We start from the raw sequence: 15349 nt of genomic DNA, 5'->3' as shown, positions 1-15349 counted from the left end.
GATTGTAGGAAACTGCACAGAGTTGTGAACATAGCCCTGTCCATCACACAACCTACCCTTCCATCCGTTGACTCTATCAGTTGGCTTCTCAATACCTCGGAAAGGCAGCCAACATCAAAGGTTCCTCCTCCCTGGTTGTAATCGTTTCCAACCTCTTCTATTGGGCAGAAGATGCAAAAGCTTAAAAACTTAAACAGCTTCTTCCCTGCTGCTATTAGACTTCTGAGTGGATCGCTGAAATTTCAGATCTTTGTGTGCCTTCTCTGCAGCTGTAACATTGTATTCTTTGCTCTGTTCTGTTTCCCCAACGTACTTGTATGGTATGATCTGTCTATACTGCATGCAATACAAAACACTTGTGACAATAATAAATCAAATCAAATCAAATTAGTAAAATGGGCTGCTTTGCCCTGGATGCTGTCAAGTTTCTTGTCATGGGTTTGAAAGATGCTGTCGAAGTGGCTTGGTGAATTTCTGAGGTGGTTCTTGCAAATAGTACACAGTGTGCCCACTGACTCACTGAAGCGAATGTATAAGTCGAGCTTCTTTATGCTGGATGACAATGACCTTTTTCAGTGCAGTTGGGACTCTGTTCACTGAGGCAAGTGGAAGGTATTCCCTCCTAGTTTTTTCTTGTGTTTGTTAATATTGGAAAGGCATTGGTGGGTAATAAAGTAAGTTACTGCAGAATACCCACTATTTGGCCAGGTAAGTTTCCAGTCTGGGATGACACCAGGGATTTTAATGTTAGGAATTCAACTATGAAGATGCTATAATATAAACAAAGTGTTGGAGGGACTCGGCACTTCTGGCAGCTCTATAAGGAAAGAAAAGCAGAGTTAATTTTCAATGTGGCTCTCCTTTGGATTCATCACAGTTGGGATTATTCTGTAGGCTACCAACTGGCGATAGATTCGCTTTGTTTTTGAAATTGTTATTGCCTCATACTTCAAGTGAAATGATTGTTCCTTGTCAGTTATCAGGCATCACCTGGATATAGTTCCTGTTTTTCTGCATGTAGGTATAGACTGCTCCAGATTTGAGGAGTTATGAATGGAACTCAACATTATTTTGAGCTCTGGGGCACCAGCCACTGGCACCTGATGGTTAAGGGAGTTCACTGACACCATTCCTTTTTACTTTTTTAAATTAACACATATCTAGGGCTTTTAGGACTTAGGATCATTGTGTTGTACAGCACAGAAACAGTCCCTTCTGTTCAACTCGTCCGCACTGACCAGATATCCTAAGCAGACCGAGTCCCATTTGCCAGCATTTGGTCCATATCCCTCTAAACCCTTCCTATTCATGCACCTTTTAAACATTGTAATTGTACCCATCCCTAACACTTCCTCTGGCTGCTCATTCTATACAAGCAGCCCCCTCTGTGTGAAAAAAGCTGCCCCTCAGGCCCCTTTTAAATCTTTCCCCTCTCACCTTAAACCTATGCCCTCTAGTTTTGGACTCACCTACTTGGTGGAAAAAACAACTTGGCTATTCACCCTATCCATATCCTTCATGATTTTATGAACCTCTATACGGTCATCCCTTATCCTGATGCTTCAAGGAAAAATAGCCCCAGCTTACCAGCCTTTCCCCATAGATCAAACCCTTCAACTGTGGCAAAATTCTTGTAAATCTTTTCTGAAATCTTTCAAGTTCAACAACATCTTTTCTACAGCAGGGAGACCAGAATTGCACACAGTACTCTAAAAATGACCAATATCCTGTTCAGCCACAACATGCGCCCCAACTTCTATTCTCAGTGCACTGCCGAATGACGCCAAGTGTGACACTATTCTGCCTACCCGCGACTTTACTTTCAAGGAACTATGCAACTGCACCCCTGGGTCTCTTTGTTTGGTAACGCTCCCCAGGACCCATACGTTAATTGTATAAGTCCTGTCCTGGTATGCCCTACCGAAACAATGTCTCACACATCTAAATTAACTTCTATCTACCACTCATTGGCCCATCTGATCAAGATCCTGTTGTAGCCTGAGATAACCTTTTTCATCGTCAATTTGGTGTCATCTGCAGGCTTACTAACCATATCTCCTATTGTTCACATCCAAATTATTGATATACTTGACTAAAAGCAATGGACCCAGCACCGATCCTGGGTGCAGATCACAGGCGTCCAGTCTGAAAAACAACCCTCTACCACCACCCTCTGTCTCCTACCTTGAAGCCAATTTTGAATCTAATTGGCTAGCTCCTCTGGATCTGACCTTGCTAACCAGTCTACCATGTGGAACCTTGTTGAAGATCTTGCTGAAGATTCTGTCGACAACATCTGCCACTCCGCCTGTATCAATCTTCTTTGTCATCACTTCAAAAAACTCAATCAAGTCATTGAGACATGATTTGCCATGCACAAAGCCATGTTGACTATCCTCAATCAGTCCCTGTTTTTCCAAATGCATGTAAATTCTGTCTCTCAGAATCCCTTCCCACAACTTACCCCATCACTGATGTCAGGCTCACCGGTCCGAAATTCCCTGGTTTTTCTTTACCACGTTTCTTAAATAATGGCACCACATGAGCCACCTTTCAGTCTTCTGACACATCACCTGTTGCTGTTGATCATACAAGTATCTCAGCAAGGGCTCCAGCAGTCTCTTCCCAACTTCCCGTAAAGCTCTGAGATACACCTGATCAGGTCCTGGGGATTTATCTACTGTTATGCGCATTAAGACCTCTAGCAGGTCCTCTTCTGTAATGTGGTCACTTTTCAAGACATCACAATTTATTTAGCCTAGTTCCCTAGCTTCCATGTCCTTCTCCACAGTAAATACTGAAGTGAAATACTTGTTTAGTATTTCACCCATCTCCTGTGGTTCCACACATAGATGACCTTGTTCATCATTAAGGGACCCTACTTAGTACTTGCCAAAATTATCTCATGACCCCTTTTTGCCCCCTTGATTTCCCTCTTAAGCTTAATCCTGCCTCCCTTAACGGGATTCACTCAGTCCCCACTGTCCTTGCTCTTTGCACTAACAGGAACACACTGTCACTGAACTCTTGATATTTCATTTCTGAAGGCCTCCCACTTTCCAACTGTCCCTTTATCTCTGTATAGCGTCTCCCAATCAAACTTTGAAAGCTCCAGCCTAATACCATCAAAATTTGCCTTACTTCAGTTTAGAACTTTAGATCAGGTCTGTCCTTTTCGATAACTGTTTTAAGACTGATAGAATTATGATCACTTGCCCCACCGTGCTCCCTCATTGATACCTCAGCCACTTGTCCTAACTTATTTCTCAATGGAAGGTCACGTCTCTCTCCTTCTCTTGGAGGTACATTCACATATTAAATAAGAAAATTTTCATGTACATTCTTGACAAATTCCTCTTCACCCAAGCCCTTAATACTACGATGATCCCAGTCTATGTTTGGAAAGTCAAAATCCCCTAACATTACAATCCTGTTATTCCTACAGATAACTGAGATCTCCTTACACATTTGCTTCTCAATTTCCTGCTAACTATTAGGGGTCCTATAGTGCAATCCCAATAAGATGATTTTCCCTTTCCTATTCCACAGTTTCACTCATATAACTTCATTGGAAGTTCTTCCAGGAATATCCTCCCTAAGTACATCCGTAATATTATCCTTAACCAAAAACGCCACTCTCCCCTCTCTTTCCTCCCCTTCTATTCTTCCTTAGCATCTATACCTTAGAACATTAATCTGCCAGTCCTGCATCCCAGTCTCATTGTTCCCATAAGTTCATTTGCCTTACTTGTCATCATTATAACTTTTAACATAAACTAAGGTGAAAAACCTCTCAAACTCAGAATTAAAATTAAAATAGTATGGTTCAGAAAGCCTAGAATGATAATATAGGAACTCTCAGAACTAAATTTAGCAAAATTATCAGCTACAAAACTAAATGTTCCTCTGCATAGATTGGCTGAATAACAGGTGTTTCCTGAAGTCCTCGGACTGCCTGATTCTAACTTTGACTCCCACCCGAGAGCACTGGAACCTATGGTGGGTTTGCTGGAGCCCATTTAAAGCTCTGTGGGACTGAGCTATTGTGAGCACAATATCCTCGTCTTCATCCACAGAAAATTGTCACCTCTGTTGCTTGGTGGCTGTGTACTCTCTAAAACAACCTTATTGAAATAACTGGAGCTAGGCAACAATCAGTCGTGACCATGACCGTGATAGAGCAGAATTGATCAGTTTGATGGTCTAGTCCTGCTCCTATTTCTTATGTTATAGACGTTTTATAATCATTAAGTTCAGAGATGCTATTACTTACCTGTGGAGCAGGTGGGACTTGAACTGCGGTTGTCTGTTCCAGTGGAGGGGAGACTGCTGCTGCACCATAAGTTACCATCCATCGTCCTTTTTAGATATTTCAATATTTTCTAAATGACCTTTTCAGTGAAGTTGTTACATACCCTGGAGTATGTCAGACTAGAACACCGCCTCTTGGTTCAGAGGTACAAAACACTACCACCACACTACAAGAGCCCCTCTATCATCTTTTCTTTGATGTGTTTAAGGACCTATCTAATCATTAATGGTAGAAAGTGAAACATTTGGAAATGTTATCAAAGAGGCACCTTTCTTCCATAACAACATATTGTTCAGTGTTTGGTAACACTATGTTCAATTTATTGATTTATTGATATTCAATTTCTTGGTAAGGCAGAATTACATCTATAAGGAGCTAAATGTTTCACATCTGTATCCATTAGAACCTAGTGTAAGATGAAGTGTTTTTCCACCCAAAGACTGAGAGATGTCATCAGGTAAAGTGGAGTTAGTGCAACTCCAATATTAACACTTGCAGAACCGTTACAATAGTAATCATCAGTAAAATTCCTATGACTTTCTGATAATAGGAAGGTCATTGAACCTGTTAGAAATAATAGATCTCCAACAGCCATGACTATCTTTCTTTGTGTTAGGAACACTCACTCTGCCCACTGAGGAATTTCCCATCCTCTACACCACCCAGCCCCATTCTCTTTAGTTTTACTAGGGTGGTTTGATATCATATTTGGTCACATGCTGTCTTGATGTCAGGGCTAACCACTCTCACCTCTGGAATTTACCACCTCTTCCTTGAACTTGGACCGAAGCTGTCATGAGTTCAGGAGTGAGGTAGTTATAGAGTCATAGAGGTCTACAGCATAGAAAAATAATCACTTTGGCCCATAGAATCTGTGCCAGACAAAAGCCACGATCTAATATTTTTAATCCCATTTTTCAGCATTTCTCCATAGCCTTGTATGCTTTGGCATCACAAGTATACATCTAAAAGCCTTAAAGTGCATTTAGGTGGGTCTGACCAAGTCAATCCTCGTAAATTGCGGAAGGCTGAGAAATAAATTGTAGAGGTTCTTGCAGAGATTTTTGCTTCATCTTTAGTCACAGGCGAAGTTCTAGAGGATTGGAAGGTGGCTAATGTTGTTCCATTGTTCAATAAAGGTAGCAAAGACAAAACAGGGAACTACAGGCCAGTGAGCCTGACATCCGTGGTAGGCAAGTTATTGGAGAGGAAACTGAGGGACAGGATCAACCAACATTTGGATAGTCAAGGTCTGATTAGTGATAGTCAGCATGGATTTGTGTGGGAAGTCACGTCTGACAATGGAGTTTTTCAAAAAAGAAACGAAGAGGGTGGATGAGGGTAGGGCAGTGGATGTTGTCTATATGGACTTCAGTAAGGCCTTTGACAAGGTCTCACATGGCAGGTTAGTCATGAAAGTTTAGGCTGCGTGGGATCCAGGTAGAGTTGGCTAATTGGATTCAAAATTGACTCAATGGTAAGAAGCAGATGGTGATGGCTGAAGGTTATTTCTCAGTCTGGGGGCCTGTGTCAAGTGGTGTGGTACAGGGTTCGGTGCTGGGACCTTTGTTATTTGTTATTTACATAAATGGCCTGGGTGCAAATTTACAAGGCATGATTAACAAGTTTGTGGATGATACAAAATCATAGGTATTGTTGGTAGCGAAGAAAGTTATCAAACATTACAAAGGAATCTTCATCAAACAGGGTTGTAGGCTTAGGATTGGCAAATGCAATTCCATACAGATAAGTGTGAGGTGTTGCTTTTTGGAAAGTCGAACCAAGATAGAACTTATACGGTTGTATACCTCCCTCTGACCTTACCCAATCATCCCCATAATGCCACTGTTCCCAAAGACTTCTCTTTCGAATCATGTTCTCCATTCACCAACTGCTCTATCCACAGCACAAGCACGTATATGCATATATTATAATAGCACAAGCTAAACAGACATTCCAGGGAATTCCTGGAGGTCCCATTTCCACCCTGAACTCCATCAACAAACACATTGCACTGGACCTGATATATAAACCACTGAAAAACAGAACTGGAAGTGATGCCAACCACCCCAGCAAACAGAGGCATATAAATAACAGGTGGGACTGAACACCATTGCTTCACTGGAGGCTCACTGATGATGTTACCAAGCAGCGTGACAAAACATCTGCAATCGAACACACCAGCTCAGTAAGCAAGTCTACAACCTCATCCACAATCCAAACTACAAATCTTCTCAAAACCTTTAGGCAAACATCTTGCAAGGTTAAGATATTTGAGTAGGTTACAGAGATAACGAAGGGTAAGGCTACAGTGGGATTTGAAAACATGAGTAAGAAATGTTTAAAATAGAGGCATTGTCAAGCCAGGAGCAATAGTTGTCTGTGGGCATTGGGGTAATGGATGAGGAGAGGAGGGCTTGAGACTTGATTGCAGGTAAAATATTGGCAGCAGAGCTTTTAGATGAGCATAGATTTATGGAGAGTAGAAAATAGGATGAAGAAGCAAGAAGAGTTTTCAGACAGTTAAATTTGTTTAGATTGTGACCAAATTGATAGTGAGGAACCTTATCAAAGGATACAGTAGGATATAGACCTGTTGAAAAGTTGAGTGGAGAAGTGGCAGATGGAATTTAGTCAGACAAAGTGTGAGGTGATGCATTTTGGGAGGTCAAATGCAAAAGGAAATATGCAGTAAACACTAAGGAATTTCGGTACACAGAGGGATCTTGGGGTGAAAGCCCATAGCTCCCTGAAAGTGACAACGTCAGTGGATAAGGTAGAAAAGAAGGCATACGATATCAGTTGTCAGTACATTTATCAGTTGGGGCATTGAGTCTTAAAAATTGGCAAGTCATGTTACTGTTGTATCAGACTTTAATAAGGCTGCCTTTTGATTATTGTGCGCAGTTCAAGTTATCACATTATAAAAAGGATGTGGAGGCTTTGGAGGGGGTGCAAAAAGAATGTTGCCCGAATTGGAGTGTAGAGTCTGTAAGCAGAGGTTGGGTACACTTGGATTTTTTTTTGCAAAAGCATCCAAGGCTGAGGGGTGACCAAATAGAAGTATTTCAAATTATGAGGGGAATGAATAAGATGGATAATTAGAGTCTTTTTCTCCTGGTGGAAAGGTCAAATGTCATGGGCTTAAGGGGGAAATCTTTTGTACGCAGAGGGTGGTAGGTGCATAGAACATGCTGCCAAGCGAGGTGGTAGAAGCATACAAGTTAGCAATGTTTAAGAGGCACTTAGACACACGAACAAACAGAAAATAGAGAGATGTGGATGCTGTACACACAGATGGGCTTAGTTGAAGGAGAGGCAGTGGCTTATTGGTATTATCACTGGACAGTTTACCCAGAGACTAAGGTAATGGTCTGGGGACCTGGATTGGAATCCAGTTTCAGCAGATTGTGGAGAAATAACGGGAACTGCAGATGCTGGAGAATCCAAGATAACAAAGTGTGCAGCTGGATGAACACAGCAGCCAAGCAGCATCTCAGGAGCATCTCATGAAGGGTCTAGGCCCGAAACGTCAGCTTTTGTGCTCCTGAGATGCTGCTTGGCCTGCTGTGTTCATCCAGCTTCACACTTTTTTATCAGCAGATTGTGGAATTTGAATTCAGTAAAAATCTGGAATGAAGAGTCAAATGATGACCATGAAAATATTGTCAATTGTTTAGGAAAAAAGACATCCGGCTTCAATAATGTCCTTTAGGAAAGGAAACTGCCATCCTTACCAGTACTGGCCTACACGTGACTCCAGTCCCATAACAATTTGTTTGACTCATAGCTACCCCCTGGGCAATTAGGAATGGGCAATAAATTCTGGCCTGGCCACTGACACAGTCATCCATAAATGACATAATACAGACATGGTGGGCTGAAGGGCCTGATCCTGTGCTGTACTATTCTATGTTTTGTATAATCAGGGTATATAATGCTGGCATCAACAGGAGCACTTACTAACTGCAATTATTTACTCTTAGAATCAATGTTATATGTTGAGGTTTCATGAGAGATTCATTTGCCATTTGATGTTGTATTTATTGTTTGTTCTTTAGTACTGGTTTGAAAGAACTTCTGCTAATTCCTACTTACCTTCTTTAACAGAACATCAGAGTTCGGACAGTCACAGGATTGGATTATCTTTGTAGATCAGGAAGCAAGTTCCATGGAAAGATGACAGAGAAATTTCTTCTGGTTGACTGTAAGACAGTGGTATATGGAACATACAGGTAACTCATTGTGCGTTTATACATGCAAAAAAAACTCACGTCGGAGACCAAAACTAGGGGCCATGAGTGGAGGATGTTCAATCTTTTTATTATTGATCCATGGGGTGTGGGCTTTGCTGGTTAGGCCAGTTCCCAGTTACCCTGGAGAAGGTGCTGGTGCACTGCCTGTAGTTGTTGAGCTTCTGCGACTCTCACAGTGCTGTATGGGAGGGACATCCAGGAATTTGATTCAGTATAAGTGAAGGAACGGTTAACATAGTTCCAAATCACGATTGTAAATGGCTTGGCGGGGAACGTGCAGGTGGTGGTGTTCCCGTACATCTGATTTCCTTATTCATCTAGATTTTAAAGCCGTGGAGTTTGAAGTTACAGTTGTAGGACTCTTTGTCAGTTATTGCAGTACATTTTTTAGATGATACACATAGCTGCCACTCTGTGTCAGTGGTGGAAGGAGTGAACATTGAAGGTACTGGATTGGGTGCTGATCAAGTGGTCTGCTTTCTTGAATCGTGTTGAGCATCTTTAGAATGATTGGAGCTGCACCCATCTCAGCGAATGAAGAGTATTCCATCACACGACTGACTTGTAGTGTGGACAGCCATTAAGGAGTCAAGAGGTGACTTTGTCACCGCAGTATTCTCACTCTGCGAACTGCTGTTGTAGCCATGATAGTCACAGGGCTATCTGGTTCTGTTTCTGGTCAATAGTAGCCCCCAGAATGTTGAGAGTAGGGAGTTAATGATGCGAATGCCATCAACATAAAATAGATAATTATTAGATTCTCTCTTGTTGGAAATCGTCCATTACCAGTCGACATAAAATAATAGCCACATCAGCAAAGGCTAAACGCTGGTGAACTTGCCTCAGCAAAAATATAATTAAAATAACCCACATCCTGACTTCTGGCAAAGATTGAGAAATAGCTGGCCTTCAGTTCAACTGTTAATAATGGTTCAGGGCTCGGATATGCTGATCAAACATTTTTGTTTAAAAAGTGCTTTTAATAATAACAAAACATTCCAGGAACATGATAAAACAAGTTGATAACCAAATTGCAAAGAAAGATTTTAGGAGAGATTACCAAAAGCTGTTTCAAAGAGTTAGGTATTCAAGACCATTGTAATGAAGTAAAGACAGGTGAAGAAACCAACCAGAGGCTTGGAGACCGCTTTGCAGAACACCTATGCTCAGTTTGCAATAAACAACTGCACCTCCCAGTCGCAAACCATTTCAACTCCTCCTCCCGTTCTTTAGACGACATGTCCATCCTGGGCCTCCTGCAGTGCCACAGTGATGCCTCCCGAAGGTTGCAGGAAGAGCAACTCATATTCTGCTTGGGAACCCTGCAGCCCAATGGTATCAGTGTGGACTTCACAAGCTTCAAAGTCTCCCCTCCCCCCACTGCATCCCAAAACCAGCCCAGTTCGTCCCCTCCACCCACTGTATCCCAAAACCAGCCCAGCTCGTCCCCGCCCACCTAACCTGTTCTTCCTCTCACCTATCCCCTACTCCCACTTCAAGCCGCACCTCCATTCCCTACCTACAAACCTCATCCCGCCCCCTTGACCTGTCCATCCTCACCGGACTGACCTATCCTCTCCCTACCTCCCTACCTACACTCACCTCTACAGGCTCCATCCCCGCCCCTTTAATTTATCTGTCTCTTCTCCACCTATCTTCTCCTCTATCCATCTTTGATCCACCTCCCCCTCTCTCCCTATTTATTTCAGAGCCCTCTCCCCATCCCCCTTTTCTGATGAAGGGTCTAGGCCCGAAACATCAGCTTTTGTGCTCCTAAGGTGTTGCTTGGCCTGCTGTGTTCGTCCAGCTCCACACTTTGTTATCACAGGTGAAAAAATGTTGGGTCAACAGGATTTGGGGTGAATAAACTTACAGCAGGAGGGCTTTGGATCACTGTAAGTTTACGGACTATAGAGTTCATTGCAGTTGTCAAATCCAGAAATAACAAAGGCGTGAACGAAGGTTTCAGCAGGATTTTCTGGTCGTTATTTAGAAAGACAGGAATAAAATCAGAAACAAAACATTGAATTGCAGGAAAAATGAACACAGAATTGTGAAGTGATGACATGTTCCAAGGACTTTAAAAAAGGGAGGGACATCAATGATGTGATGGTAGTTTATGAGGATGGTGGCAACCTTGCTTCATTTTCAAGAGGGATGGTAAATTTGCTGATGGTACATTGAAAGGAGTGAGGAATGGTTTCTGAAGAGAGTAGACAATTGTCAGCTCACAGTGAGGGAGGCTGAGTGACAAGAACTTTAGCACCTTCAGGAGATTGATCACCTGCACTTGGAGACAAAGAATATGCAACAGACTCTCCACCTTCCAGAATTTATATTAAGCACAGTTGTGTTACTAAATGCAAAGAGGAGACCTGACAACTTATTTCTGTGGCATTCTTGAAACATTTTTCCTTTGAACATTCAAAGGCTTTTTTTTCCGCAACTAATTAGATGAATTATTTATTTCCAGCTTCATGTGGTCCTTTGAGAAGATCAACCTTAGTATGGTTCAAGTGATCACTGGACATCTGGTTGAATCCTATGATGAAGAATTTCGGACACTCTATGCCCGATCAGATATCCCTGCTACATTTTCACCTGAAAGCTCCAGACTATTGGTGGATAGAAAGCAATCATCCATGTGGCAAAATAGCCTGAATACCAATATTTACCAGCATTCACTGGCTTCCTTTGCTTCATCATCTAACCAATACCAGCCATTAAGTAGGCAGAACCCCAAGCGGCATACTCTTGACACGTTGTATCAAAAGTTGCATTCAAGACAAAACACTCATCTAAATGAGCGGAAAAATACTGATAATAAATTTAACCCACGGAGTTCACATATTAGACCTCACAACACAAATGGTCTGGATGCAGCAAACAGAATCAATTGCCTACAGACCTATGAGAGAAATGATTATTGGAAGCGACACAGTTACGCTGGGGAGCAGCCAGAAACATCATCGTATCTTTTGCTGAATAGGTCAGCAAACCAAAGACCCTTGTTTCAAAGAAGTGACCAGAATCTGCTGGAGGAAAATGAAAGTGTTACTTCCTCATCTCGAGGTGAATTGATGTCCAACACCATCAGAAACGCTCTTGATCGCCTGAAACATAAGAGAATAACACCGCACTTCGATAGGAGCTCCAATATTCGGAGTACGTATCATGGGCCCAAAACTTTAAACCTGCCTTCCACCCATAAGCTCCCAACCATAGAAAATATGAAAAGGACGGGTTTGCGAAACTGGCGAATTGAAAGCTACTTAAATGATAAAGTTGGACCAGCGGTAAATTCTAGCACAGAGTCATTTGACGACACCAACCTGATTACAACAGACAGGTTTGAAAACCCAACAGGCTCCAACATCCATGGAAATTTAGACATAGTAAACAGAACAGAGATTAAAACAAACCCCAGTTTGTCACATTCCCGGCTGCGTTCTTCACTGGTTTTCAAGACCTCTATGATGGGTCAGGCTGACGTCTTCAGCCCTACTTCTGAATCAACAGCTTCGACTATTAGCTCATGGTCAACAACTCCTCGGGAGCAGACATCGAACAATCCCGGAGATTCATGGATGAACACTGATAAACAGCAGTCATCAGATGAACTGAAAACTCCAAGTGTGGCAGGTATACAGCGGCAATCCAGTTATTCACCATCATCTCAAAATGAAACTGAGATGAATCACAATCTTAATCAACACAATCAGAGCTTCCAAGCACATCGGACAGATCAAAACAAGGCTCCAGATGCTGGACAGGAATCTGGACACTACACACTGCCAAAGACAAAATTTTATTCGCCTTCTGCCAGGACTTTGTCAATCCACTCACTAACTGAGACAAAGGGAGATGAATCTCCCAAGATCTGGCCTCTTGGGAAGGACAGAAAAAGTCATGAGCATCCGACAAATTTCCTCACAAGAAGTTCAGAGAAGATCAAATCCCTATTGAGCTTATCGCACGATAAAAGAGATAATCAGCCTAGGAGTAGAGGGTCGGTTGCATCTAATAAAACAAATAGCAGTACTGACACTTTGACCTCTGAGAATGATCAGCAAGAAAGGAGAAAAATAACAAAATACATGTGGAATGAGCAAAAAGAGAAAACATCAAGTACGTCATCAAATTCTGTGAACACTCCAAAATTTGATCGTGCCAACAAACAAGAACAATTAAACACAAGTGGTTATTTGCTTGGGAAGGATGGCATGAGGCAGGGAGATGCATCGGCTCCAAGATTTGCCACTGAACAACAATCAGACATAGGCAACAGGGAACAGAAAGCACACTCCAGCCCCTCTTCTCTCGTGAAGAAATTGAAATCGGAAGAATCTAAAAACAACATTTATACAACAATGACGACCAACCAACCTATAGAGCGACGAGTTTATAGTCGTTTTGAGAAAGTTTACATGCCACAATCTAGTAATCTGAAAAACGAAAGAACTGACCCCTCTTACATGCCAGCAAAGCCCAATAATAGCAATAACGCTTTACCCAGTGAGCAGTCATACCGTCATTCAAGATTCCTGTCATCTCAAGGGAACCACATACGCCAAGCAACCCCTCACAATGAAAATAAGTTTGAAAAATTTGTGCAGAAGTTTGTGGGTTCATTCAAATCCAAAAAGTAAGGAGCCTTAAAATTCCTTTGTGGTGATATAATAAATGAGCACGTTCCCCTGAACTTCCGCATGCTGCTACTTTAATGAGTGTTTAACACATTTTTTTTGCGACAGCCACATTGAAATAGTGCTAAGAATGCACTATACCATCATTGCACCAAATTCCATGTAATTTCAACACCAACACGTATGTGTAACTTTCAATGATGGTGCACAAGAAATAATGGAAGATGAATTATTTTGGTCGATTGCTTCTGTGCTTTTAGATTGCTTTCAAAAATCAACGTGAGAAGCTCAGGACAATATGAAAGTACAGATTAGGAGCAGTAGTAGACAATTCGGCCCCTACTGTGTCATTCTGTAAGATCCATTCCTGATCTGAGTATGACCTGCAAACCACATCCCCAACCATCCCTGAAAACCTTCTTCACCCTCGCCCCCCTCACATATTCTTAACAAGAATCTATCTAATTGTACCTTGTAGATATTCAAGGGCTCTGCTTTCACCATCTTTTCAGGAAGGGATATTGAACACTGACAATCCTCTGAGATAAATGTTTTGCTTCATCTCTGTTTTGAATGGGCAAGCCCTGATTTTTAAAAAGTGACACCCTAGTTCTAGATTCTCCCATCTGAAGAAATATTTTCTCCACATCTAACCTGCCTCAGGAACGTATCTGATAATGTTTGCATGAATTCCTTTAAACACTGAATGTCTTTCCCACCTTCAAATCCCTCTGCTTTTTTGTGCCTCTGCATTGCCTTAGACTGTAAAGAACGTAAATGGAAAGTTGAGAGTCGCAGAGAATGCTCTCATTGCTGGTGTTTGTTGACAAACTGAAAATGTTTATTTTGGAGATTGGACTATCACTGAAATATTAAATTTGTACAAGCACTGAAACTTTTCAATCTGTTATCATATAAATACTTCAGACTTGTTACTTGTAAAGTAGAGATCAATACAATTCACAGAGAAAGTTGAAATGTTTTTGTTATTGGTTCTATATTTTGTACAGTAGTAGTATTTTAAATACTGGGGTTGAAATATTAAACTTGGGATATTTTTTAATGAAAACTGCAATCGTCTTGGTATCATTTAATAATATTTTCCTTCCCATTGTCTACAGACCTAAACTTTCAAGTTTCTGATTCCATTACATTTCAGCTTTACTGCCCAGAAGGTGTTGATAATCTTATAATGCAGTCCCATAAGTCTAGGCTACCCTCTCTTCAGTGAATCACACTGAGATACAGTTTGACAGTCTTGATGTTTGCATGTACATTGGCCATGATGTGGAGTTGATGGTGTTGGACTGGGGTGGACAAGGCCAAAAAACACATGACACCAGGTTATAGCCCAACAGGTTTATTTGGAGACACAAGCTTTCGAGTCTCGTTCTTTCTTCAGGTGTCAGTGACACAAGTAGCATCAGACACTGAATTTAAAGGCAAAAGATCAAAGGTCATAGAACTGATGCAAATGCATTCAACAAACCTAAGATGGCTGTTAAATCTTTAATCAGCTAGAAAGTATTAATATGCAAATTCCAGAATTTCTTTCAAGCCACTGCCCCAAGATAACTAAAGGTTTGATCAGTATACCAGGGGTGACATCTCAGGTCAGACAATACATTTTATGTGTGAGGCCTTGTTTAGAATCTGGCTGTGTATTCACTTGGAGTCAGACTGGTTTTATTTCCAAAATAGGAATTTATAAAAATGCAACATTAACTGTCTACAAATTGCGTTTGTTGATCAAAATAGAATGCATCTTCAATTACAAATCTGCATATATATATATGTGCGTGTGTGTGTGTGTGTATGTGCGCGTGTGTGTATGTGTGTGTGTGTGTGTGTATGTGCGCGTGTGTGTATGTGCGCGTGTGTGTGGGGGGGGGATGGCATTGAAGAGAGAGTATGTGTTTGTGTGTTTGAGAGAGTGAGTGTGTTTCTGTATGTGAGTGTGTGTATGAGTGAGAGTGTGTGTATGAAAGAGGGTCTGTCTGAGAGTATGTGTGTGTGAAAGTGTATACAGTGGTGGGGCCACCTATAAAGTGGAATGAGCCCAAGACCATGGTTGAGGCTGACCTGATGGGAAATGAATTTGGCTATCAGCCTCTGCTCGGTGACTCTGTATTGTT

General features: G+C 41.6%; 1 protein-coding gene across 1 annotated transcript in view; it reads left to right on the top strand.

Annotated features, from left to right (window-relative positions):
- fam83b (family with sequence similarity 83 member B) overlaps positions 1-14254 on the top strand; it is a 36034-nt gene extending 21780 nt beyond the window's left edge. Inside the window, exons 4-5 of the mRNA XM_048531335.2 lie at positions 8423-8547; positions 11042-14254. Of these exons, the coding sequence (XP_048387292.1) occupies positions 8423-8547; positions 11042-13217 (2301 nt within the window). The 3' untranslated portion in view covers positions 13218-14254. The remainder of the gene's footprint in view (positions 1-8422; positions 8548-11041) is intronic.
- Positions 14255-15349: the final 1095 nt, after the last annotated feature.

The sequence above is a fragment of the Stegostoma tigrinum genome, chromosome 4 (genome assembly GCF_030684315.1).
Source record: "Stegostoma tigrinum isolate sSteTig4 chromosome 4, sSteTig4.hap1, whole genome shotgun sequence".
Lineage (NCBI taxonomy): Eukaryota > Metazoa > Chordata > Chondrichthyes > Orectolobiformes > Stegostomatidae > Stegostoma > Stegostoma tigrinum.
The sequence above is the reverse complement of the archived record's forward strand: the minus strand, read 5'-3'. Positions and strand labels throughout refer to the sequence as shown.